The sequence below is a fragment of the Dendrobates tinctorius genome, unplaced genomic scaffold, assembly GCF_039654945.1.
Source record: "Dendrobates tinctorius isolate UK_male_01 unplaced genomic scaffold, ASM3965494v1 ptg000172l, whole genome shotgun sequence".
NCBI lineage: Eukaryota > Metazoa > Chordata > Amphibia > Anura > Dendrobatidae > Dendrobates > Dendrobates tinctorius.
The window spans coordinates 1,061,199-1,082,852 of record NW_027361839.1 but is presented as its reverse complement, the minus strand read 5'-3'; the positions used below and the strand labels follow the sequence as shown (position 1 = coordinate 1,082,852).

Here is a 21,654-nt window from a genome sequence, read left to right as displayed (position 1 = left end):
CTGCAGTCACTATTCTGCGGTCACATCGTGTCTTATGCTCCAGAGCTGCAGTCACTATTCTGCTGTCACATCATGTCTTATCCTCCAGAGCTGCAGTCAGTATTCTGCCGTCACATCATGTGTTATCCTCCAGAGCTGCAGTCACTATTCTGCTGTCACATCGTGCCTTATCCTCCAGAGCTGCAGTCACTATTCTGCCGTCACATCGTGCCTTATCCTCCAGAGTGGCACCGATCACCTGTCTGTGCCCTGACGGGGGCGCAGTTGATGCCTCTCGTCAGCAGCGCTCGTTCTCTGATATCTTGTCGCTGTTCAGTGGTCAGGAGGTCGTGGGTCCATGGCGAGTGCAGGAGGTCGGCACCTCAGAGTAATGTTAGTGTGGTGGTCCTTGGTCTATAATGCCCCAATTTAAGGGTCACCCCTATATTTTTAGGGGTTGCACTTTACGAGGACACAAGACATAGGGGCCCCTGAGTCACCCGGTCGGCAACCCGTTCTGGGAAAACCTCCACCAATGAGAAGGTCCCGTAGGTGACTACGGGGGCCCTCGAGGTCATGTATGACCCCCATCATCAGATTTTCTCCCTCTTAGGTCCCCTGTGCACAGGATGAGCTGATGGGGGGCAGCGATAATGGAGCGACCCTGTAAGGACTGGGGGGAGGATAATTGGGGGTCCTACCACCTTGCGTACCCTTGTGACACATCACGGTGCTGGCAGGACGGGCCCCTCGTACTGTGTACACAGCTCCACTGCATGCACAGAGGGGGACTCACATTATAAAGGGATTTTATTGTCGGCACAGTTGGGGTCGGCCCTCGCTGCGCGTCCTCAATGCAGAGCCGCTATTTACAGCAGTATAAATACATCAGCTGACACCCCGCGCAGCACAGTCTAAAGTCTCTGGGGGTTGTCGGTTGACAGCAGGAGCCTTGTCCAGCGCTGGCCGGCGTCCGGGCCGAGAATATGTGCAGAGATGCAGCGGAGGAGGTCAGAGGCCGGAGAATGAGGAGTGTGATGGGAAGAGGGGTCCGTTCTCCTGCAGAAGAAGACGACATCAGAACATGCATCCATCCTGCTGCAAACCCCTCCCAACTACAGCAGAGCAGCACCAGTCCTCCTTTATCTGCGCTGACACACTGTAACAAACCCCGAAGACAGGAGATCTGCTCTGCACTGGCGGGGGAAGGACCAGCGGGATCTCTGCCTGGCTTCTGTCACTAAAGCGCAGCAGACTTGGACTCCGTGACCCCCATCTGGGCCGCAGACTGCACCCTCCACATCGGATTCACTGGAGAAGAGACATCAAAAGGGGCCGTGGGACGGGGGCTGCTAACCCTGCACTTGCCGTTTGTTGGCGACACCTAACATCCTACACCTGGTTTTCATTCGCTGTGCCGACCATTAACCGCTTCTGGTGTTAACAGTCTGATAAATTGCACAAGCAATATCAGAAACAATGGCGGCCAACTCGTGCCTGCTCCACCACACACTGCAGTGTGCTCTATCGGGGCGACATGTATGATCACAGTGCGGAACTTACCGCCTCCACCTCGTCTTACCCGGGCATCGTAATCCAGTACAAACGGGGGGATTTCTATCTGGTCGGGGGAGATGGCGGTGAAAAGCTGGTGCAGACTCTCAACATGTTGGACCCGATCCTTTAATCCAGACACGGTAAAAGTTGTAAAGAACCAGGATGACACCTGAACAAGAAACACATCCGGTTATATCAGCAAAAGCAAGAAAAAAAGGCAATATCAGGGTTACAATGTGCTCCTGTCGCACAACAGGATCTTGTCTTAGCTCCCTCACAACCCTATTACTTCATATTGATTGAGTACAATAAATCACATCTTAGCTCCCCTAAAACCCCATCACCTGAATGGATAAATCACATCTCTATTACTTCTACAGAATGGATCTGGTCTAAGCTCCCTTACACATCCTATCACCTTTAAAAACAAAAAAATAAACAACACAAGTCTCTATTATTCATATTACTCCTACTACCGCTGACACTAGATAGTGTCAGAACGTACGGACAAGCTTTTTTTTTATTTTGTTCATATAACGGATGTCGTCTTTGCACCCTCACACTTCTATATAGTATTCAAGCACTAAAAAGTATTAGAGGTGTGAGGGAGCTAAGACAAGATCCATTGTATGCAAGTAATCAGGTTATGAGGGAGTTAATACAAAATTAATATTATGCAAGTAATGGGGTTATGAGGGAGCCGAGACAGAATCTATTGTATGCAAGTAATGGGGTTATGAGGGAGATGAGACAGAATCCATTGTATGCAAGTAATGGGGTTATGAATGAGCAGAGAGAGAATCTATTGTATGCAAGTAATGGGGTTATGAGGGAGCCGAGACAGAATCTATTGTATGCAAGTAATGGGGTTATGAATGAGCAAAGAGAGAATCTATTGTATGCAAGTAATGGGGTTATGAATGAGCAAAGAGAGAATCTATTGTATGCAAGTAATGGGGTTATGAGGGAGATGAGACAGAATCCATTGTATGCAAGTAATGGGGTTATGAATGAGCAGAGAGAGAATCTATTGTATGCAAGTAATGGGGTTATGAGGGAGCCGAGACAGAATCTATTGTATGCAAGTAATGGGGTTATGAATGAGCAGAGAGAGAATCTATTGTATGCAAGTAATGGGGTTATGAGGGAGCCGAGGCAGAATCTATTGTATGCAAGTAATGAGGTTATGAGGGAGCCGAGACAGAATCTATTGTATGCAAGTAATGGGGTTATGAGGGAGCCGAGACAGAATCTATTGTATGCAAGTAATGGGGTTATGAGGGAGCCGAGGCAGAATCTATTGTATGCAAGTAATGAGGTTATGAGGGAGCCGAGACAGAATCTATTGTATGCAAGTAATGGGGGTATGAGGGAGCCGAGACAGAATCTATTGTATGCAAGTAAAGAGGTTATGAGGGAGCCAAGACAGAATCTATTGTATGCAAGTAATGGGGTTATGAGGGAGCAGAGACAGAATCTATTGTATGCAAGTAATGGGGGTATGAGGGAGCCGAGACAGAATCTATTGTATGCAAGTAATGGGGGTATGAGGGAGCCGAGACAGAATCTATTGTATGCAAGTAATGGCGTTATGAGGGAGCCGAGACAGAGTCTATTGTATGCAAGTAATGGGGTTATGAGGGAGCAGAGACAGAATCTATTGTATGCAAGTAATGGGGGTATGAGGGAGCCGAGACAGAATCTATTGTATGCAAGTAATGAGGTTATGAGGGAGCGGAGACAGAATCTATTGTATGCAAGTAATGAGGTTATGAGGGAGCCGAGACAGAATCTATTGTATGCAAGTAATGAGGTTATGAGGGAGCGGAGACAGAATCTATTGTATGCAAGTAATGGGGGTATGAGGGAGCGGAGACAGAATCTATTGTATGCAAGTAATGGCGTTATGAGGGAGCCGAGACAGAGTCTATTGTATGCAAGTAATGGGGTTATGAGGGAGCCGAGACAGAGTCTATTGTATGCAAGTAATGAGGTTATGAGGGAGCGGAGACAGAATCTATTGTATGCAAGTAATGGGGGTATGAGGGAGCCGAGACAGAGTCTATTGTATGCAAGTAATGAGGTTATGAGGGAGCCGAGACAGAGTCTATTGTATGCAAGTAATGGGGTTATGAGGGAGCAGAGACAGAATCTATTGTATGCAAGTAATGGGGGTATGAGGGAGCGGAGACAGAATCTATTGTATGCAAGTAATGGCGTTATGAGGGAGCCGAGACAGAGTCTATTGTATGCAAGTAAAGGGGTTATGAGGGAGCCGAGACAGAATCTATTGTATGCAAGTAATGAGGTTATGAGGGAGCGGAGACAGAATCTATTGTATGCAAGTAATGGGGGTATGAGGGAGCCGAGACAGAGTCTATTGTATGCAAGTAATGGGGGTATGAGGGAGCCGAGACAGAGTCTATTGTATGCAAGTAATGGGGTTATGAGGGAGCGGAGACAGAATCTATTGTATGCAAGTAATGGCGTTATGAGGGAGCCGAGACAGAGTCTATTGTATGCAAGTAAAGGGGTTATGAGGGAGCCGAGACAGAATCTATTGTATGCAAGTAATGAGGTTATGAGGGAGCGGAGACAGAATCTATTGTATGCAAGTAATGGGGGTATGAGGGAGCCGAGACAGAGTCTATTGTATGCAAGTAATGGGGGTATGAGGGAGCCGAGACAGAATCTATTGTATGCAAGTAATGAGGTTATGAGGGAGCCGAGACAGAATCTATTGTATGCAAGTAATGAGGTTATGAGGGAGCCTAGACAGAATCTATTGTATGCAAGTAATGGGGTTATGAGGGAGCCGAGACAGAGTCTATTGTATGCAAGTAATGGGGGTATGAGGGAGCCGAGACAGAATCTATTGTATGCAAGTAATGAGGTTATGAGGGAGCCTAGACAGAATCTATTGTATGCAAGTAATGGCGTTATGAGGGAGCCGAGACAGAGTCTATTGTATGCAAGTAATGGGGTTATGAGGGAGCAGAGACAGAATCTATTGTATGCAAGTAATGGGGGTATGAGGGAGCCGAGACAGAATCTATTGTATGCAAGTAATGGGGTTATGAGGGAGCCGAGACAGAGTCTATTGTATGCAAGTAATGGGGGTATGAGGGAGCCGAGACAGAATCTATTGTATGCAAGTAATGAGGTTATGAGGGAGCCTAGACAGAATCTATTGTATGCAAGTAATGGGGTTATGAGGGAGCCGAGACAGAGTCTATTGTATGCAAGTAATGGGGGTATGAGGGAGCCGAGACAGAATCTATTGTATGCAAGTAATGAGGTTATGAGGGAGCCTAGACAGAATCTATTGTATGCAAGTAATGGCGTTATGAGGGAGCCGAGACAGAGTCTATTGTATGCAAGTAATGGGGTTATGAGGGAGCAGAGACAGAATCTATTGTATGCAAGTAATGGGGGTATGAGGGAGCCGAGACAGAATCTATTGTATGCAAGTAATGGGGTTATGAGGGAGCCAAGACAGAATCTATTGTATTCAAGTAATGAGGTTATGAGGGAGCCGAGACAGAATCTATTGTATGCAAGTAATGGCGTTATGAGGGAGCCGAGACAGAGTCTATTGTATACAAGTAATGAGGTTATGAGGGAGCCGAGACAGAATCTATTGTATGCAAGTAATGGGGTTATGAGGGAGCAGAGACAGAATCTATTGTATTCAAGTAATGAGGTTATGAGGGAGCCAAGACAGAATCTATTGTATGCAAGTAATGGGGTTATGAGGGAGCCAAGACAGAATCTATTGTATGCAAGTAATGAGGTTATGAGGGAGCCAAGACAGAATCTATTGTATGCAAGTAATGAGGTTATGAGGGAGCAGAGACAGAATCTATTGTATGCAAGTAATGAGGTTATGAGGGAGCCTAGACAGAATCTATTGTATGCAAGTAATGGCGTTATGAGGGAGCCGAGACAGAGTCTATTGTATGCAAGTAATGGGGTTATGAGGGAGCAGAGACAGAATCTATTGTATGCAAGTAATGGGGGTATGAGGGAGCCAAGACAGAATCTATTGTATTCAAGTAATGAGGTTATGAGGGAGCCGAGACAGAATCTATTGTATGCAAGTAATGGGGTTATGAGGGAGCCGAGACAGAATCTATTGTATTCAAGTAATGAGGTTATGAGGGAGCCAAGACAGAATCTATTGTATGCAAGTAATGGCGTTATGAGGGAGCCGAGACAGAGTCTATTGTATACAAGTAATGAGGTTATGAGGGAGCCGAGACAGAGTCTATTGTATACAAGTAATGAGGTTATGAGGGAGCCGAGACAGAATCTATTGTATGCAAGTAATGGGGTTATGAGGGAGCCGAGACAGAATCTATTGTATTCAAGTAATGAGGTTATGAGGGAGCCGAGACAGAATCTATTGTATGCAAGTAATGGGGTTATGAGGGAGCCAAGACAGAATCTATTGTATGCAAGTAATGAGGTTATGAGGGAGCAGAGACAGAATCTATTGTATGCAAGTAATGGGGTTAAGAGGGAGCCGAGACAGAATCTATTGTATGCAAGTAATGAGGTTATGAGGGAGCGGAGACAATCTATTGTATGCAAGTAATGGGGGTATGAGGGAGCTGAGACAGAATCTATTGTATGCAAGTAATGGGGTTATGAGGGAGCGGAGACAATCTATTGTATGCAAGTAATGGGGTTATGAAGGAGCAGAGACAGAATCTATTGTATGCAAGTAATGGGGTTATGAGGGAGCCGAGACAGAATCTATTGTATGCAAGTAATGAGGTTATGAGGGAGCCAAGACAGAATCTATTGTATGCAAGTAATGAGGTTATGAGGGAGCAGAGACAGAATCTATTGTATGCAAGTAATGGGGTTAAGAGGGAGCCGAGACAGAATCTATTGTATGCAAGTAATGGGGGTATGAGGGAGCTGAGACAGAATCTATTGTATGCAAGTAATGGGGTTATGAGGGAGCGGAGACAATCTATTGTATGCAAGTAATGGGGTTATGAAGGAGCAGAGACAGAATCTATTGTATGCAAGTAATGGGGTTATGAGGGAGCCGAGACAGAATCTATTGTATGCAAGTAATGGGGTTATGAGGGAGCTGAGACAGAATCTATTGTATGCAAGTAATGGGGTTATGAGGGAGAGGAGACAATCTATTGTATGCAAGTAATGGGGTTATGAAGGAGCAGAGACAGAATCTATTGTATGCAAGTAATGAGGTTATGAGGGAGCCGAGACAGAATCTATTGTATGCAAGTAATGGGGTTATGAATGAGCAGAGAGAGAATCTATTGTATGCAAGTAATGGGGTTATGAGGGAGCCGAGACAGAATCTATTGTATGCAAGTAATGGGGTTATGAGGGAGCCGAGACAGAATCTATTGTATGCAAGTAATGGGGTTATGAGGGAGCCGAGACAGAATCTATTGTATGCAAGTAATGGGGGTATGAGGGAGCCGAGGCAGAATCTATTGCATGCAAGTAAAGAGGTTATGAGGGAGCCGAGACAGAATCTATTGTATGCAAGTAATGGGGTTATGAGGGAGCAGAGACAGAATCTATTGTATGCAAGTAATGAGGTTATGAGGGAGCCGAGACAGAATCTATTGTATGCAAGTAATGGGGTTATGAGGGAGCCGAGACAGAATCTATTGTATGCAAGTAATGGGGGTAGGAGGGAGCCGAGACAGAATCTATTGTATGCAAGTAATGGGGTTATGAGGGAGCAGAGACAGAATCTATTGTATGCAAGTAATGAGGTTATGAGGGAGCCTAGACAGAATCTATTGTATGCAAGTAATGGGGTTAAGAGGGAGCCGAGACAGAATCTATTGTATGCAAGTAATGGGGTTATGAGGGAGCAGAGACAGAATCTATTGTATGCAAGTAATGAGGTTATGAGGGAGCCGAGACAGAATCTATTGTATGCAAGTAATTGGGTTAAGAGGGAGCCGAGACAGAATCTATTGTATGCAAGTAATGGGGTTATGAGGGAGCCGAGACAGAATCTATTGTATGCAAGTAATGGGGTTATGAGGGAGCCGAGACAGAATCTATTGTATGCAAGTAATGGGGTTATGAGGGAGCGGAGACAGAATATATTGTATGCAATTAATGGGGTTATGAGGGAGCTGAGACAGAATCTATTGTATGCAAGTAATGGGGCTATGAGGGAGATGAGACAGAATCCATTGTATGCAAGTAATGGGGTTATGAGGGAGCCGAGACAGAATCTATTGTATGCAAGTAATGGGGGTATGAGGGAGCCGAGACAGAATCTATTGTATGCAAGTAATGAGGTTATGAGGGAGCCGAGACAGAATCTATTGTATGCAAGTAATGGGGTTATGAGGGAGCCGAGACAGAATCTATTGTATGCAAGTAATGGGGGTATGAGGGAGCCGAGACAGAATCTATTGTATGCAAGTAATGGGGGTATGAATGAGCAGAGAGAGAATCTATTGTATGTAAGTAATGGGGTTATGAGGGAGCCGAGACAGAATCTATTGTATGCAAGAAATGGGGTTATGAGGGAGCCGAGACAGAATCTATTGTATGCAAGTAATGGGGGTATGAGGGAGCCGAGACAGAATCTATTGTATGCAAGTAATGGGGTTATGAGGGAGCCGAGACAGAATCTATTGTATGCAAGTAATGGGGTCATGAATGAGCAGAGAGAGAATCTATTGTATGTAAGTAATGGGGTTATGAGGGAGCCGAGACAGAATCTATTGTATGCAAGAAATGGGGTTATGAGGGAGCCGAGACAGAATCTATTGTATGCAAGTAATGGGGGTATGAGGGAGCCGAGACAGAATCTATTGTATGCAAGTAATGAGGTTATGAGGGAGCCGAGACAGAATCTATTGTATGCAAGTAATGAGGTTATGAGGGAGCCGAGACAGAATCTATTGTATGCAAGTAATGGGGTTATGAGGGAGCCGAGACAGAATCTATTGTATGCAAGTAATGGGGGTATGAGGGAGCCGAGACAGAATCCATTGTATGCAAGTAATGGGGTTATGAGGGAGCCGAGACAGAATCCATTGTATGCAAGTAATGGGGTTATGAGGGAGCAGAGACAAAATCCATTGTATGCAAGTAATGGGGTTATGAGGGAGCAGAGACAAAATCCATTGTATGCAAGTAATGGGGTTATGAGGGAGCCGAGACAGAATCTATTGTATGCAAGTAATGGAGTTATGAGGGAGCCGAGACAGAATCTATTGCATGCAAGTAATGGGGTTATGAGGGAGCCGAGACAGAATCTATTGTATGCAAGTAATGGGGTTATGAATGAGCAGAGAGAGAATCTATTGTATGCAAGTAATGGGGTTATGAGGGAGCGGAGACAGAATCTATTGTATGCAAGTAATGGGGTTATGAGGGAGCCGAGACAGAATCTATTGTATGCAAGTAATGGGGGTATGAGGGAGCCGAGACAGAATCTATTGTATGCAAGTAATGGGGGTATGAATGAGCAGAGAGAGAATCTATTGTATGTAAGTAATGGGGTTATGAGGGAGCCGAGACAGAATCTATTGTATGCAAGAAATGGGGTTATGAGGGAGCCGAGACAGAATCTATTGTATGCAAGTAATGGGGGTATGAGGGAGCCGAGACAGAATCTATTGTATGCAAGTAATGGGGTTATGAGGGAGCCGAGACAGAATCTATTGTATGCAAGTAATGGGGTCATGAATGAGCAGAGAGAGAATCTATTGTATGTAAGTAATGGGGTTATGAGGGAGCCGAGACAGAATCTATTGTATGCAAGAAATGGGGTTATGAGGGAGCCGAGACAGAATCTATTGTATGCAAGTAATGGGGGTATGAGGGAGCCGAGACAGAATCTATTGTATGCAAGTAATGGGGTTATGAGGGAGCCGAGACAGAATCTATTGTATGCAAGTAATGGGGTTATGAGGGAGCCGAGACAGAATCTATTGTATGCAAGTAATGGGGTCATGAATGAGCAGAGAGAGAATCTATTGTATGTAAGTAATGGGGTTATGAGGGAGCCGAGACAGAATCTATTGTATGCAAGAAATGGGGTTATGAGGGAGCCGAGACAGAATCTATTGTATGCAAGTAATGGGGTTATGAGGGAGCCGAGACAGAATCTATTGTATGCAAGTAATGAGGTTATGAGGGAGCCGAGACAGAATCTATTGTATGCAAGTAATGAGGTTATGAGGGAGCCGAGACAGAATCTATTGTATGCAAGTAATGAGGTTATGAGGGAGCCGAGACAGAATCTATTGTATGCAAGTAATGGGGGTATGAGGGAGCCGAGACAGAATCCATTGTATGCAAGTAATGGGGTTATGAGGGAGCCGAGACAGAATCCATTGTATGCAAGTAATGGGGTTATGAGGGAGCAGAGACAAAATCCATTGTATGCAAGTAATGGGGTTATGAGGGAGCAGAGACAAAATCCATTGTATGCAAGTAATGGGGTTATGAGGGAGCCGAGACAGAATCTATTGTATGCAAGTAATGGAGTTATGAGGGAGCCGAGACAGAATCTATTGCATGCAAGTAATGGGGTTATGAGGGAGCCGAGACAGAATCTATTGTATGCAAGTAATGGGGTTATGAATGAGCAGAGAGAGAATCTATTGTATGCAAGTAATGGGGTTATGAGGGAGCGGAGACAGAATCTATTGTATGCAAGTAATGGGGTTATGAGGGAGCCGAGACAGAATCTATTGTATGCAAGTAATGGGGGTATGAGGGAGCCGAGACAGAATCTATTGTATGCAAGTAATGGGGGTATGAATGAGCAGAGAGAGAATCTATTGTATGTAAGTAATGGGGTTATGAGGGAGCCGAGACAGAATCTATTGTATGCAAGAAATGGGGTTATGAGGGAGCCGAGACAGAATCTATTGTATGCAAGTAATGGGGGTATGAGGGAGCCGAGACAGAATCTATTGTATGCAAGTAATGGGGTTATGAGGGAGCCGAGACAGAATCTATTGTATGCAAGTAATGGGGTCATGAATGAGCAGAGAGAGAATCTATTGTATGTAAGTAATGGGGTTATGAGGGAGCCGAGACAGAATCTATTGTATGCAAGAAATGGGGTTATGAGGGAGCCGAGACAGAATCTATTGTATGCAAGTAATGGGGGTATGAGGGAGCCGAGACAGAATCTATTGTATGCAAGTAATGGGGTTATGAGGGAGCCGAGACAGAATCTATTGTATGCAAGTAATGGGGTCATGAATGAGCAGAGAGAGAATCTATTGTATGTAAGTAATGGGGTTATGAGGGAGCCGAGACAGAATCTATTGTATGCAAGAAATGGGGTTATGAGGGAGCCGAGACAGAATCTATTGTATGCAAGTAATGGGGTTATGAGGGAGCCGAGACAGAATCTATTGTATGCAAGTAATGAGGTTATGAGGGAGCCGAGACAGAATCTATTGTATGCAAGTAATGAGGTTATGAGGGAGCCGAGACAGAATCTATTGTATGCAAGTAATGGGGTTATGAGGGAGCCGAGACAGAATCTATTGTATGCAAGTAATGAGGTTATGAGGGAGCCGAGACAGAATCTATTGTATGCAAGTAATGAGGTTATGAGGGAGCCGAGACAGAATCTATTGTATGCAAGTAATGGGGTTATGAGGGAGCCGAGACAGAATCTATTGTATGCAAGTAATGGGGGTATGAGGGAGCCGAGACAGAATCCATTGTATGCAAGTAATGGGGTTATGAGGGAGCCGAGACAGAATCCATTGTATGCAAGTAATGGGGTTATGAGGGAGCAGAGACAAAATCCATTGTATGCAAGTAATGGGGTTATGAGGGAGCAGAGACAAAATCCATTGTATGCAAGTAATGGGGTTATGAGGGAGCCGAGACAGAATCTATTGTATGCAAGTAATGGAGTTATGAGGGAGCCGAGACAGAATCTATTGTATGCAAGTAATGGGGTTATGAATGAGCAGAGAGAGAATCTATTGTATGCAAGTAATGGGGTTATGAGGGAGCGGAGACAGAATCTATTGTATGCAAGTAATGGGGTTATGAGGGAGCAGAGACAGGATCTATTGTATGCAAGTAATGAGGTTATGAGGGAGCCGAGACAGAATCTATTGTATGCAAGTAATGAGGTTATGAGGGAGCCGAGACAGAATCTATTGTATGCAAGTAATGAGGTTATGAGGGAGCCGAGACAGAATCTATTGTATGCAAGTAATGAGGTTATGAGGGAGCCGAGACAGAATCTATTGTATGCAAGTAATGGGGTTATGAGGGAGATGAGACAGAATCTATTGTATGCAAGTAATGGGGTTATGAGGGAGCCGAGACAGAATCTATTGTATGCAAGTAATGGGGTTATGAGGGAGCCGAGACAGAATCTATTGTATGCAAGTAATGAGGTTATGAGGGAGCCGAGACAGAATCTATTGTATGCAAGTAATGGGGTTATGAGGGAGCCGAGACAGAATCTATTGTATGCAAGTAATGAGGTTATGAGGGAGCGGAGACAGAATCTATTGTATGCAAGTAATGGGGTTATGAGGGAGCGGAGACAGAATCTATTGTATGCAAGTAATGGGGTTATGAGGGAGCGGAGACAGAATCTATTGTATGTAAGTAATGAGGTTATGAGGGAGCGGAGACAGAATCTATTGTATACAAGTAATGGGGTTATGAGGGAGCGGAGACAGAATCTATTGTATGCAAGTAATGAGGTTATGAGGGAGCCGAGACAGAATCTATTGTATGCAAGTAATGGGGTTATGAGGGAGATGAGACAGAATCTATTGTATGCAAGTAATGGGGTTATGAGGGAGCCGAGACAGAATCTATTGTATGCAAGTAATGGGGTTATGAGGGAGCCGAGACAGAATCTATTGTATGCAAGTAATGAGGTTATGAGGGAGCCGAGACAGAATCTATTGTATGCAAGTAATGGGGTTATGAGGGAGCCGAGACAGAATCTATTGTATGCAAGTAATGAGGTTATGAGGGAGCGGAGACAGAATCTATTGTATGCAAGTAATGGGGTTATGAGGGAGCGGAGACAGAATCTATTGTATGCAAGTAATGGGGTTATGAGGGAGCGGAGACAGAATCTATTGTATGCAAGTAATGGGGTTATGAGGGAGCGGAGACAGAATCTATTGTATACAAGTAATGGGGTTATGAGGGAGCGGAGACAGAATCTATTGTATGCAAGTAATGGGGTTATGAGGGAGCGGAGACAGAATCTATTGTATGCAAGTAATGGGGTTATGAGGGAGCAGAGACAGAATCTATTGTATGCAAGTAATGGGGTTATGAGGGAGCCGAGACAGAATCCATTGTATGCAAGTAATGGGGTTATGAGGGAGCTGAGACAGAATCTATTGTATGCAAGTAATGAGGTTATGAGGGAGCAGAGACAGAATCTATTGTATGCAAGTAATGGGGTTATGAGGGAGCGGAGACAGAATCCATTGTATGCAAGTAATGGGGTTATGAGGGAGCTAAACAATATTTATTGTGTACAAAGAACAGGAAGTAATAGGGTGAGAGGGAGCTCAGGAAAGATCCATTGTAAGCAATTAACACCAAAGTATTAGCTCCCCATTCATGGGTGTATTCTGTCTAAACTCCCTCACATCCCCGGAAGCTATATCTTTGTTTCTAGTATAACCTACACCATATTGTGTCTATCGCTCATTCATTGCCAGGTCACCATGGCTCAAGATTGAACCGAAGACCGTTAAAAGAAAAAAAGAAGGTGTCGGTGATAAAGGCCGAGCAAGCGACACATTTATCAGACGTGTGCACATCCACAAATATGCTATATGAGGAATAATGCTCACTGCAAAAGAGAACCATGAGCAGCTCAAGGTTAGAAACAGTAAAAATAAAAAAAATCCAGAAATATGCCGAGGATTGCTAAGGTGAGGTAATCCCAAAGTCGTGCAGCTTTAGTGATTGGCTTCTGGGCCTGTGTGTCACCCCATTGTTCTTTATAGATTGTCCTGATAACATCTGCATATAATGATAAGTGATTGCAAATATTAAAAAGAAAACCTCTCTGTTCTGATAATTTGCCCTCCACTTGTCCTTTGCTTGGTTTCCTATTTGTTCTTCCAGAATTGGAGCAGCACAACACGCTCTGCAGAGTCGAGCCATCAGAGGTGCTTGTCCGACTCACTTCACTAATGTGAAGAACATCAAAGACACCACCCGCCTGCCCCGGACCCACCCGCCTGCCTCGGATCACACTGCAGGAGTCAGTTCCCAAGAGAGCTTGCAGAAAACAGGATCTGGTGACTGCAACGTATTCTGCGCCAGCACAGTAGACGACATATGGTTGAGAATGATTTCACGGTCCTGAAAATGACTGGAATTGAGTCACAGAACAATGAATGATCTGGGCTCAATCATCTAATATCTACCGCTGCCATTAAAGAACCTCATCTAAGCTCCCTCACTCCCATTACCTTGTTCTTCTAATGCACTTGAGCTTGTAAAAGTTCCTTCACATTATAGTCATCGAATCTTCTGTTCTTATAAAATACTATTACTATCGTTTTTCTTTCTGGATTTCACCCAAGTAGCTTCTTTTTCTCTTAAATAATCTAATCTAAGCTCCCTTACTTCCCTGTTCTTCTAAAGCACTGTATCTTGTAATCGTTTCTTTACCTTCATATCATACTAATTTAAATGTGTTTCTAAACTAGACTTTTTGTTTCCATCTGGGCTTTTCTATTAGTTTCTTTTCCTCTTAAATAATGCCATCTAAGTTCCCTAACTGCCCCGACACCACCTGTTCTTCTAAAGCACAGGATCTGGTCATAGTTCCTTGACATATGAATCTAACCTTACACTTCTAAAACACTGCATTTTTTCTGCATCTTCGTCTTTTTTTCCTCTGAATCTTCTCCCAGATTCCTTATCTTTACTTAATGTTGTACTCTGAATTTCGGTGGGGCTTGTCAAACATCTAATACACTTAGGGGATTCTCGACCAGTCACCCCAGTAGGTGATGTCAGGAAACAAAAAGATGAGACAAGATTAACTTTAGGTGTGGCAGTATCTCACTCTTACACAGTTACACTGGTTGAATAAAGCCCCCGGTCCACCAAGTTCTGCCTTCTCCACCAATAGTCACTAAATAATGTACAACCTGCAATGTTCTGTACCGACGGTTCATCCGGCCCTTGTATAACAGTGGTTATAGTGTCGGCCATAACTACCTCCTGTGGTCGGCATGCCACAGTCTGAGAGATCAGATAATGATCAGTGGATCCAGTGAAATCGGCTAATTAGCAGGACTAGGAGGCATTTACTGGAGCACTGTGGCCCCTTCAATGCAGAACCTGACACAGGGGTCAATGTGTATTCAACTCCTCGCCAAAGGGGATGGAAGTGACGTGTCCACCGCGGCACAGAGGTGTGAAGGGGCACACTGTCATGGTTTAGGAAGGGTTCAGGGTAGGTGGTGGTGGAGTTAATAGGGAGAGCCTCTGTGTGGATCTGGGGGGGGTTCTTATCAGGGCTGTGGAGTCGGAGTCGGAGTTAGTTTTGGTTGGAGTCGGAGTCGGTAGAAATGTACCGACTCCAGCTTTTAAAAAAATGTATTAATATTTCATAATTGAACTTTCATATGAATTTTATAAATGTTACTCAAATATATATGTTCTATCAAACTATGAACAACAGTGATAAGCAGTTCTGCTGGAGATAGAGACATTTCTTACTTCTTGTGTGTCACTGTTCTCCACTGCCCTTATCTAATCTTATACTTGGTTAACCTCATGCTGCCCCAACCCCCCTACTTACAATGTATGAAACTGAAAGTGAAAATGTGTTGCAAATTCTTAGTAGTAAAGCTCCTCCTCTAGACTAGATCATACTAGGTGTGCGTCTTCCAAGCATCTCACAGCTGCCTGCTACTCAGAAGAGGAAGACTGTAAGAAGTATTATCCTTTCAACAAACTTTGCATCAGTTAACTGTGAGTACATGAGGAATAATAACAGTATTACTGACCACTATATCAGTTGTACGACCTGGCAATAATTTTGTACAATTGTTTTTAGGAAAACCAATTGTCATTTGGATTGTGAATGCAGAATTAAAAACCTGAGAATGTCAAAGAAGCATCACATTAAATCAGCTGTATTTGAACATTTCACCATCACTCAAGATAGAAAACATTATGTCTGTCAGTGTATGACAAATGATCCAGACGAAAACAAATGCTGTGAAGCCAAGATGAGTGCATATTCAGGCAAAGATAAAAATGCTCCTACCAGAGCTTCTAATGTAAAGAGACATTTACAGCGCTTTCATCCAGAAGTACTGAAAGCAGTGGATGAGAAAGACTGCATCCAAACGAATGAACCAGTGCCCAGCTCTTCCAGCCAAACAAAGGAGCAGAGAACTTTGCAGCCATCAGTTGCAAGATATTTTGTCAGTGACAAAGTTACTGTGACAATGACAGTAGATACATTTAAAAAACAGATCATAGAGCTTGTTGTAAAGGATAGTGTGCCTATTTCATTATTTTCACGACCAGCTTTTATGTGTCTGAATGGGGAAATGGCCCGCAAGCTTGGTGTTTCTCTGGAGAGAGAGTATTAGAAAATTAGTAAATCGAAGAAGCTTTTAAACAAAAGGAAGAACTTAAAAAAACTCTCAAGGGACGCTTTCTGTTTCTTAAAATGGATGCCTGCACACGTCACAGAGTGAACTATTTTGCCATCAATGTCCGATTTGTTTGTGACAAAAATGAAATACGGTAGTTACCAAGACATTGGCAGTAAAAGACACCAAAGCTCATCACACCAGTGAGTTTCTCCAGGTCTTGGTGGAAAAGGTTCTGCAAGACTATGAACTTAAAAAAGAGCAAGTTCTTTCTGTCGTAACTGACAATGCTTCAAATATGATAAGTACTATTAAGCTAATGAATGAGAGTAATGATGGTGACCACCAGCTAGAAGAACATTCTGGGTCCACAGACACACAAATGTTTGAAATAGAGGAACACAGTATTGTAACTGAGGAGCAAACTGAAGTTGCTTCAGATGAACAGCAACATGATAGTTTAGATGATCTTGTTGAAACTGTGTCAATATGTTCTTTCATTCATCACATGCGCTGTGTTGTGCATACGCTACAGCTGGCTATAAGAGACAGTCTGCAAGAAGGACATGCTGCTGCACTGATTGGCAAGGTGAGAAAATTGGCTACTGTTGCCAGAACCCCTAAAGTTGACTCAATTTTGAAGAGACGTGCTGGAAAAGGGGCAATTATTGATCAAGCCACACGATGGGGCAGTACTTACTTAATGATTCAGCGCATGGTTGAACTGAAAACCTTTCTTGTAGACATGGCTAACCCTCATCTGACGCTAAATGAAAGTCAGTGGAATCAGGTGACTGAGCTGGAAAAATTGCTAGAGCACCCATTTACAGTGACTAAAAAATTACAAGCAGAGGACTTAACTCCAGGTATTTTCTTAAAGGAGTGGAAGAACCTGATGTTTCGCCTGTCCCAAAGAGGAGGGTTAATTGCAAGTGGCATTGCTACATCAATGAAACGGAGAGAGGAGCTACTATTACAAAATAACATTCTTTTGGCAGCTGTTTATGTAGACCCAATGCATCGGATTCTTCTAGATGATCAACAGCTAATTAAAGGAAAAGAAGCTCTGTTTGAAATAGTCAGGAGGAACAAGAAGAATTTGGTCGTCCTGCCACATCTTCACCCTCATCATCAACTGATGAAGAATTTAATTTCGAAAAATATTTGGATCACGAGGACCGTGCAAAGCGTTCCCGCATAGAAGAGTCATCCCCATCAAGGAACACAGCCAGTACATTTCAGCAGAATTTTTCATGTGCACTAAAAGAAATTGAGAAATTTGACCGTTCATCAAAAATAACAGTGCAACAAGCGATTCCTCTGTATCCTGACATTGTCAGAGATGTTGCCCGAGTGGTTACTGCTTTGCCACCAACACAAGTTAGTGTAGAGAGGTTGTTCTCTGCTCTCAAAATAATTAGATCAGATTTGAGGGCATCCATGAAGGAGGATCTGACAGAGGCAATACTTTTATTGAGGACAAATTTATAGATTTCTTCTTATTAACTGCATAAAAGTGTTTATTGCATATTTACTTACAGTTTAGAAAAGTTTATAAAAGTTATTTGCTATATTCTAATTGTATTCTAATAAATGTAGTTTTTGCTCTAAGTGGTCTGATTACTTATATGATGGTAAGAAACTGAATAAGCACGATGTTTAATATTTTACAACAGTAAATTTGTTGTTATGAATTGGCCATTTATGAAGGAGTCGGAGTCGGAGCCGGAGTCAGAGCCGGAGTCGGAGCCTGATAAAATCCAGGAGTCGGAGTCGGAGTCGCAACTGTGGCTTACCGACTCCACAGCCCTGGTTCTTATAGCACCAGGGGAGAGCCGTTGCTTATACTCCTGAGTGTGCTCGACCCTGTCCTGTTCATGCTGCACGCCAACCATTGTCTGTCTGCTTGGTATTTGATCCTGTTTGGTTACGGTTTACGTCTCTGGTATTGCTGATTTGGTACTTCTTTTGCCCGTGCTGTGTATGACCCTTGGCTACGTCTGACCTCCCTCCTGTATACCCCTCCTGTACTGCGCTGCCCGTTCCGTGTTTGACCCTTGGCTCCGTCTGACTCCTCTGCTGGGTATTCCCCCCGCACCTTGCCGTTCCCCCGTGTATTACACTTCTGTCTGCCAGAGTTATCTGCGCCGCTCCTGTGTTTCTATTTACAGCAGCGCTGTCTGAGCTGCGGTAGCCCCGCCTCTACCTCGGACGTGCGATCACGTGACCGCAGGTCCTGCGGGCACTGAGCGCTTCCCTATCGCTCTGCCCTCCCCGCAGGTCCTGGGCCTGGCTTTCCTATCTCCACTTGGTGCCTCAGCTTCTCCCTGCAGGGTAAGAAGCTGTATAATATTCTACCGCCCAGTGTGCTTGTCCCCCTAGTTGTCAGGCAGTCCCCTGGACCCAATCTATTAGCCTGACACACACCTGCTCTAACTGTAAAGAACCCTTTCCTATTTAGCTGCTGGAATCGCCTTTCTTCCACCCGTAATGATACCCCCTGGTCCTCAGTATGGTCTATGGAAGGAATAAGTCCTGTGCCGTCCTCTGCACTGACCACACATATATTATACATGTAAATGAGATCTCCTCTGAGACATGTTCTTTCTAAGCCAAACAAGTTCAACCTTTCATCATATGAGGCCTCCATCCCATGTAACCTAGGAGAGGCCTCCATCCCGTGCAACCTAGGAGAGGCCACCATCCCGTGCAACCTAGGAGAGGCCTCCATCCCGTGCAACCTAGGAGAGGCCTCCATCCCGTGCAACCTAGGAGAGGTCTCCATCCCGTGCAACCTAGGAGAGGCCTCCATCCCGTGCAACCTAGGAGGCCTTCATCCCGTGCAACCTAGGAGAGGCCTCCATCCCGTGCAACCTAGGAGGGGCCTCCATCCCGTGTAATATAGCAGAGGCCTCCATCCTGTGTAATATAGCAGAGGCCTCCATCCCGTGTAATATAGGAGAGGCCTCCATCCCGTGCAACCTAGGAGAGGCCTCCATCCCGTGCAACCTAGGAGAGGCCTCCATTCCGTGCAACCTAGGAGAGGCCTCCATCCCGTGCAACCTAGGAGAGGCCTCCATTCCGTGCAACCTAGGAGAGGCCTCCATCCCATGTAATATAAGAGAGGCCTCCATCCTGTGTAATATAAGAGAGGCCTCTATCCCATGTAATATAAGAGAGGCCTCCATCCCGTGTAATATAGGAGAGGCCTCCATCCCGTGTAATATAAGAGGCCTCCATCCCGTGTAATATAGGAGAGGCCTCCATCCCGTGTAATATAGGAGAGGCCTCCATCCCGTGTAATATAAGAGAGGCCTCCATCCCGTGTAATATAGGAGAGGCCTAGATAAAGCCTCACCAGTGGTTTATAAAGGGGTAACAATACATTGGGATTGCAGGATTTTCTCTCTTGTTATACATCCTTAACATTTTGGCTTGCTTTTGCCGCGGCTGCCTGACATTGAGTGCTGCTGCTCAGCTTACCTGTGCCCATAATCCCCCGTCCTGCTCCTGTCCTGTGGTCCCGAGTATTCTCCCATCTAATGTATATGCAGCTATAGGATTCCTCCGTCCTCGGTGATTACTCTACATTTATCTACATTCATCTCATCTGACAAGCGTTTGCCCATCAGACCTCTTGTCCAGATCGTTCTGTAATATTGTAATGTAGGGGGCAGATTTTATATCCTACATCATTTGGTGTCATCAGCAAAGAATAAGAATCGGAATAAGAATCAGACGGACACTTCACTCTCAATCCCATCCACAAGGTCATTAATAAAGAGGTTAAAAAGAATTGGTCCCGGCACAGATCCCTGCGGTCCTCACTGCTCCCTGCACAGATCTCTGCAGTCCCCGCTGCTCCTGACACAGATCCCTGCGGTCCCCATTGCTCCCGGCACAGATCCCTGCGGTCCCCATTGCTCCCGGCACAGATCCCTGCGGTCCCCACTGCTCCCAGCACAGATCCCTGCGGTCCCCATAGCTCCCGGCACAGATCCCTACGGTCCCCATAGCTCCCGGCACAGATCCCTACGGTCCCCACTGCTCCTTGAAAAGATCCCTGCGGTCCCCACTGCTCCCAGCACAGATCCCTGCGGTCCCCATTGCTCCGTGCACAGATCCCTGCAGTCCCCGCTGCTCCTGACACAGATCCCTGCGGTCCCCACTGCTCCCTGAAAAGATCCCTGCGGTCCCCACTGCTCCCGGCACAGATCCCTGCAGTCCCCACTGCTCCCGGCACAGATCCCTGCGGTCCCCACTGCTCCCAGTACAGATCCCTGCGGTCCCGACTGCTCCCGGCACAGATCCCTGCGGTCCCCACTGCTCCCTGAAAAGATCCCTGCGGTCCCCACTGCTCCCGGCACAGATCCCTGTGGTCCCCACTGCTCCCGGCAGAGATCCCTGCGGTCCCCACTGCTCCCTGAAAAGATCCCTGCAGTCCCCACTGCTCCCGGCACAGATCCCTGCGGTCCCCACTGCTCCCGGCAGAGATCCCTGCGGTCCCCACTGCTCCCGGCAGAGATCCCTGCAGTCCCCACTGCTCCCGGCACAGATCCCTGCGGTCCCCACTGCTCCCGGCACAGATCCCTGCGGTCCCCACTGCTCCCGGCACAGATCCCTGCGGTCCCCACTGCTCCCGGCACAGATCCCTGCGGTCCCCACTGCTCCCGGCACAGATCCCTGCGGTCCCCACTGCTCCCGGCACAGATCCCTGCGGTCCCCACTGCTCCCGGCACAGATCCCTGCGGTCCCCACTGCTCCCGGCACAGATCCCTGCGGTCCCCACTGCTCCCGGCACAGATCCCTGCGGTCCCCACTGCTCCCGGCACAGATCCCTGCGGTCCCCACTGCTCCCGGCACAGATCCCTGCGGTCCCCACTGCTCCCGGCACAGATCCCTGCGGTCCCCACTGCTCCCGGCACAGATCCCTGCGGTCCCCACTGCTCCCGGCACAGATCCCTGCGGTCCCCACTGCTCCCGGCACAGATCCCTGCGGTTCACACTGCTCCCGGCACAGATCCCTGCGGTCCCCACTGCTCCCGGCATAGATCCCTGCGGTCCCCACTGCTCCCGGCACAGATCCCTGCGGTCCCCACTGCTTCCGGCACAGATCCCTGCAGTCCCCACTGCTCCCGGCACAGATCCCTGCGGTCCCCACTGCTTCCGGCACAGCTCCCTACAGTCCCCACTGCTCCTGGCACAGATCACTGCGGTCCCCACTGCTCCCAGTACAGATCCCTGCAGTCCCCATAGCTCCCGGCACAGATCCCTGCGGTCCCCACTGCTCCCGACACAGATCCCTGCGGTCCCCACTGCTCCCAGTACAGATCCCTGAAGTCCCCATAGCTCCCGGCACAGATCCCTGCGGTCCCCACTGCTCCCGGCACAGATCCCTGCGGTCCCCACTGCTCCCGGCATAGATCCCTGCAGTCCCCACTGCTCCCGGCACAGATCCCTGCGGTCCCCACTGCTTCCGGCACAGATCCCTGCAGTCCCCACTGCTCCT

The 21,654-nt window shown here is 46.2% G+C and overlaps 1 protein-coding gene across 1 annotated transcript in view; it reads right to left on the bottom strand.

Annotated features, from left to right (window-relative positions):
- Positions 1 to 771: 771 nt before the first annotated feature.
- The window catches only part of GDAP2 (ganglioside induced differentiation associated protein 2), an 81,367-nt gene continuing 60,484 nt past the window's right edge, over positions 772 to 21,654 (bottom strand). Inside the window, exons 13-14 of the mRNA XM_073551020.1 lie at positions 1,562 to 1,705; positions 772 to 1,038 (exon numbers count right to left, since the gene is read on the bottom strand). Coding sequence (XP_073407121.1) covers positions 991 to 1,038; positions 1,562 to 1,705 — 192 coding nt within the window. The 3' untranslated portion in view covers positions 772 to 990. The remainder of the gene's footprint in view (positions 1,039 to 1,561; positions 1,706 to 21,654) is intronic.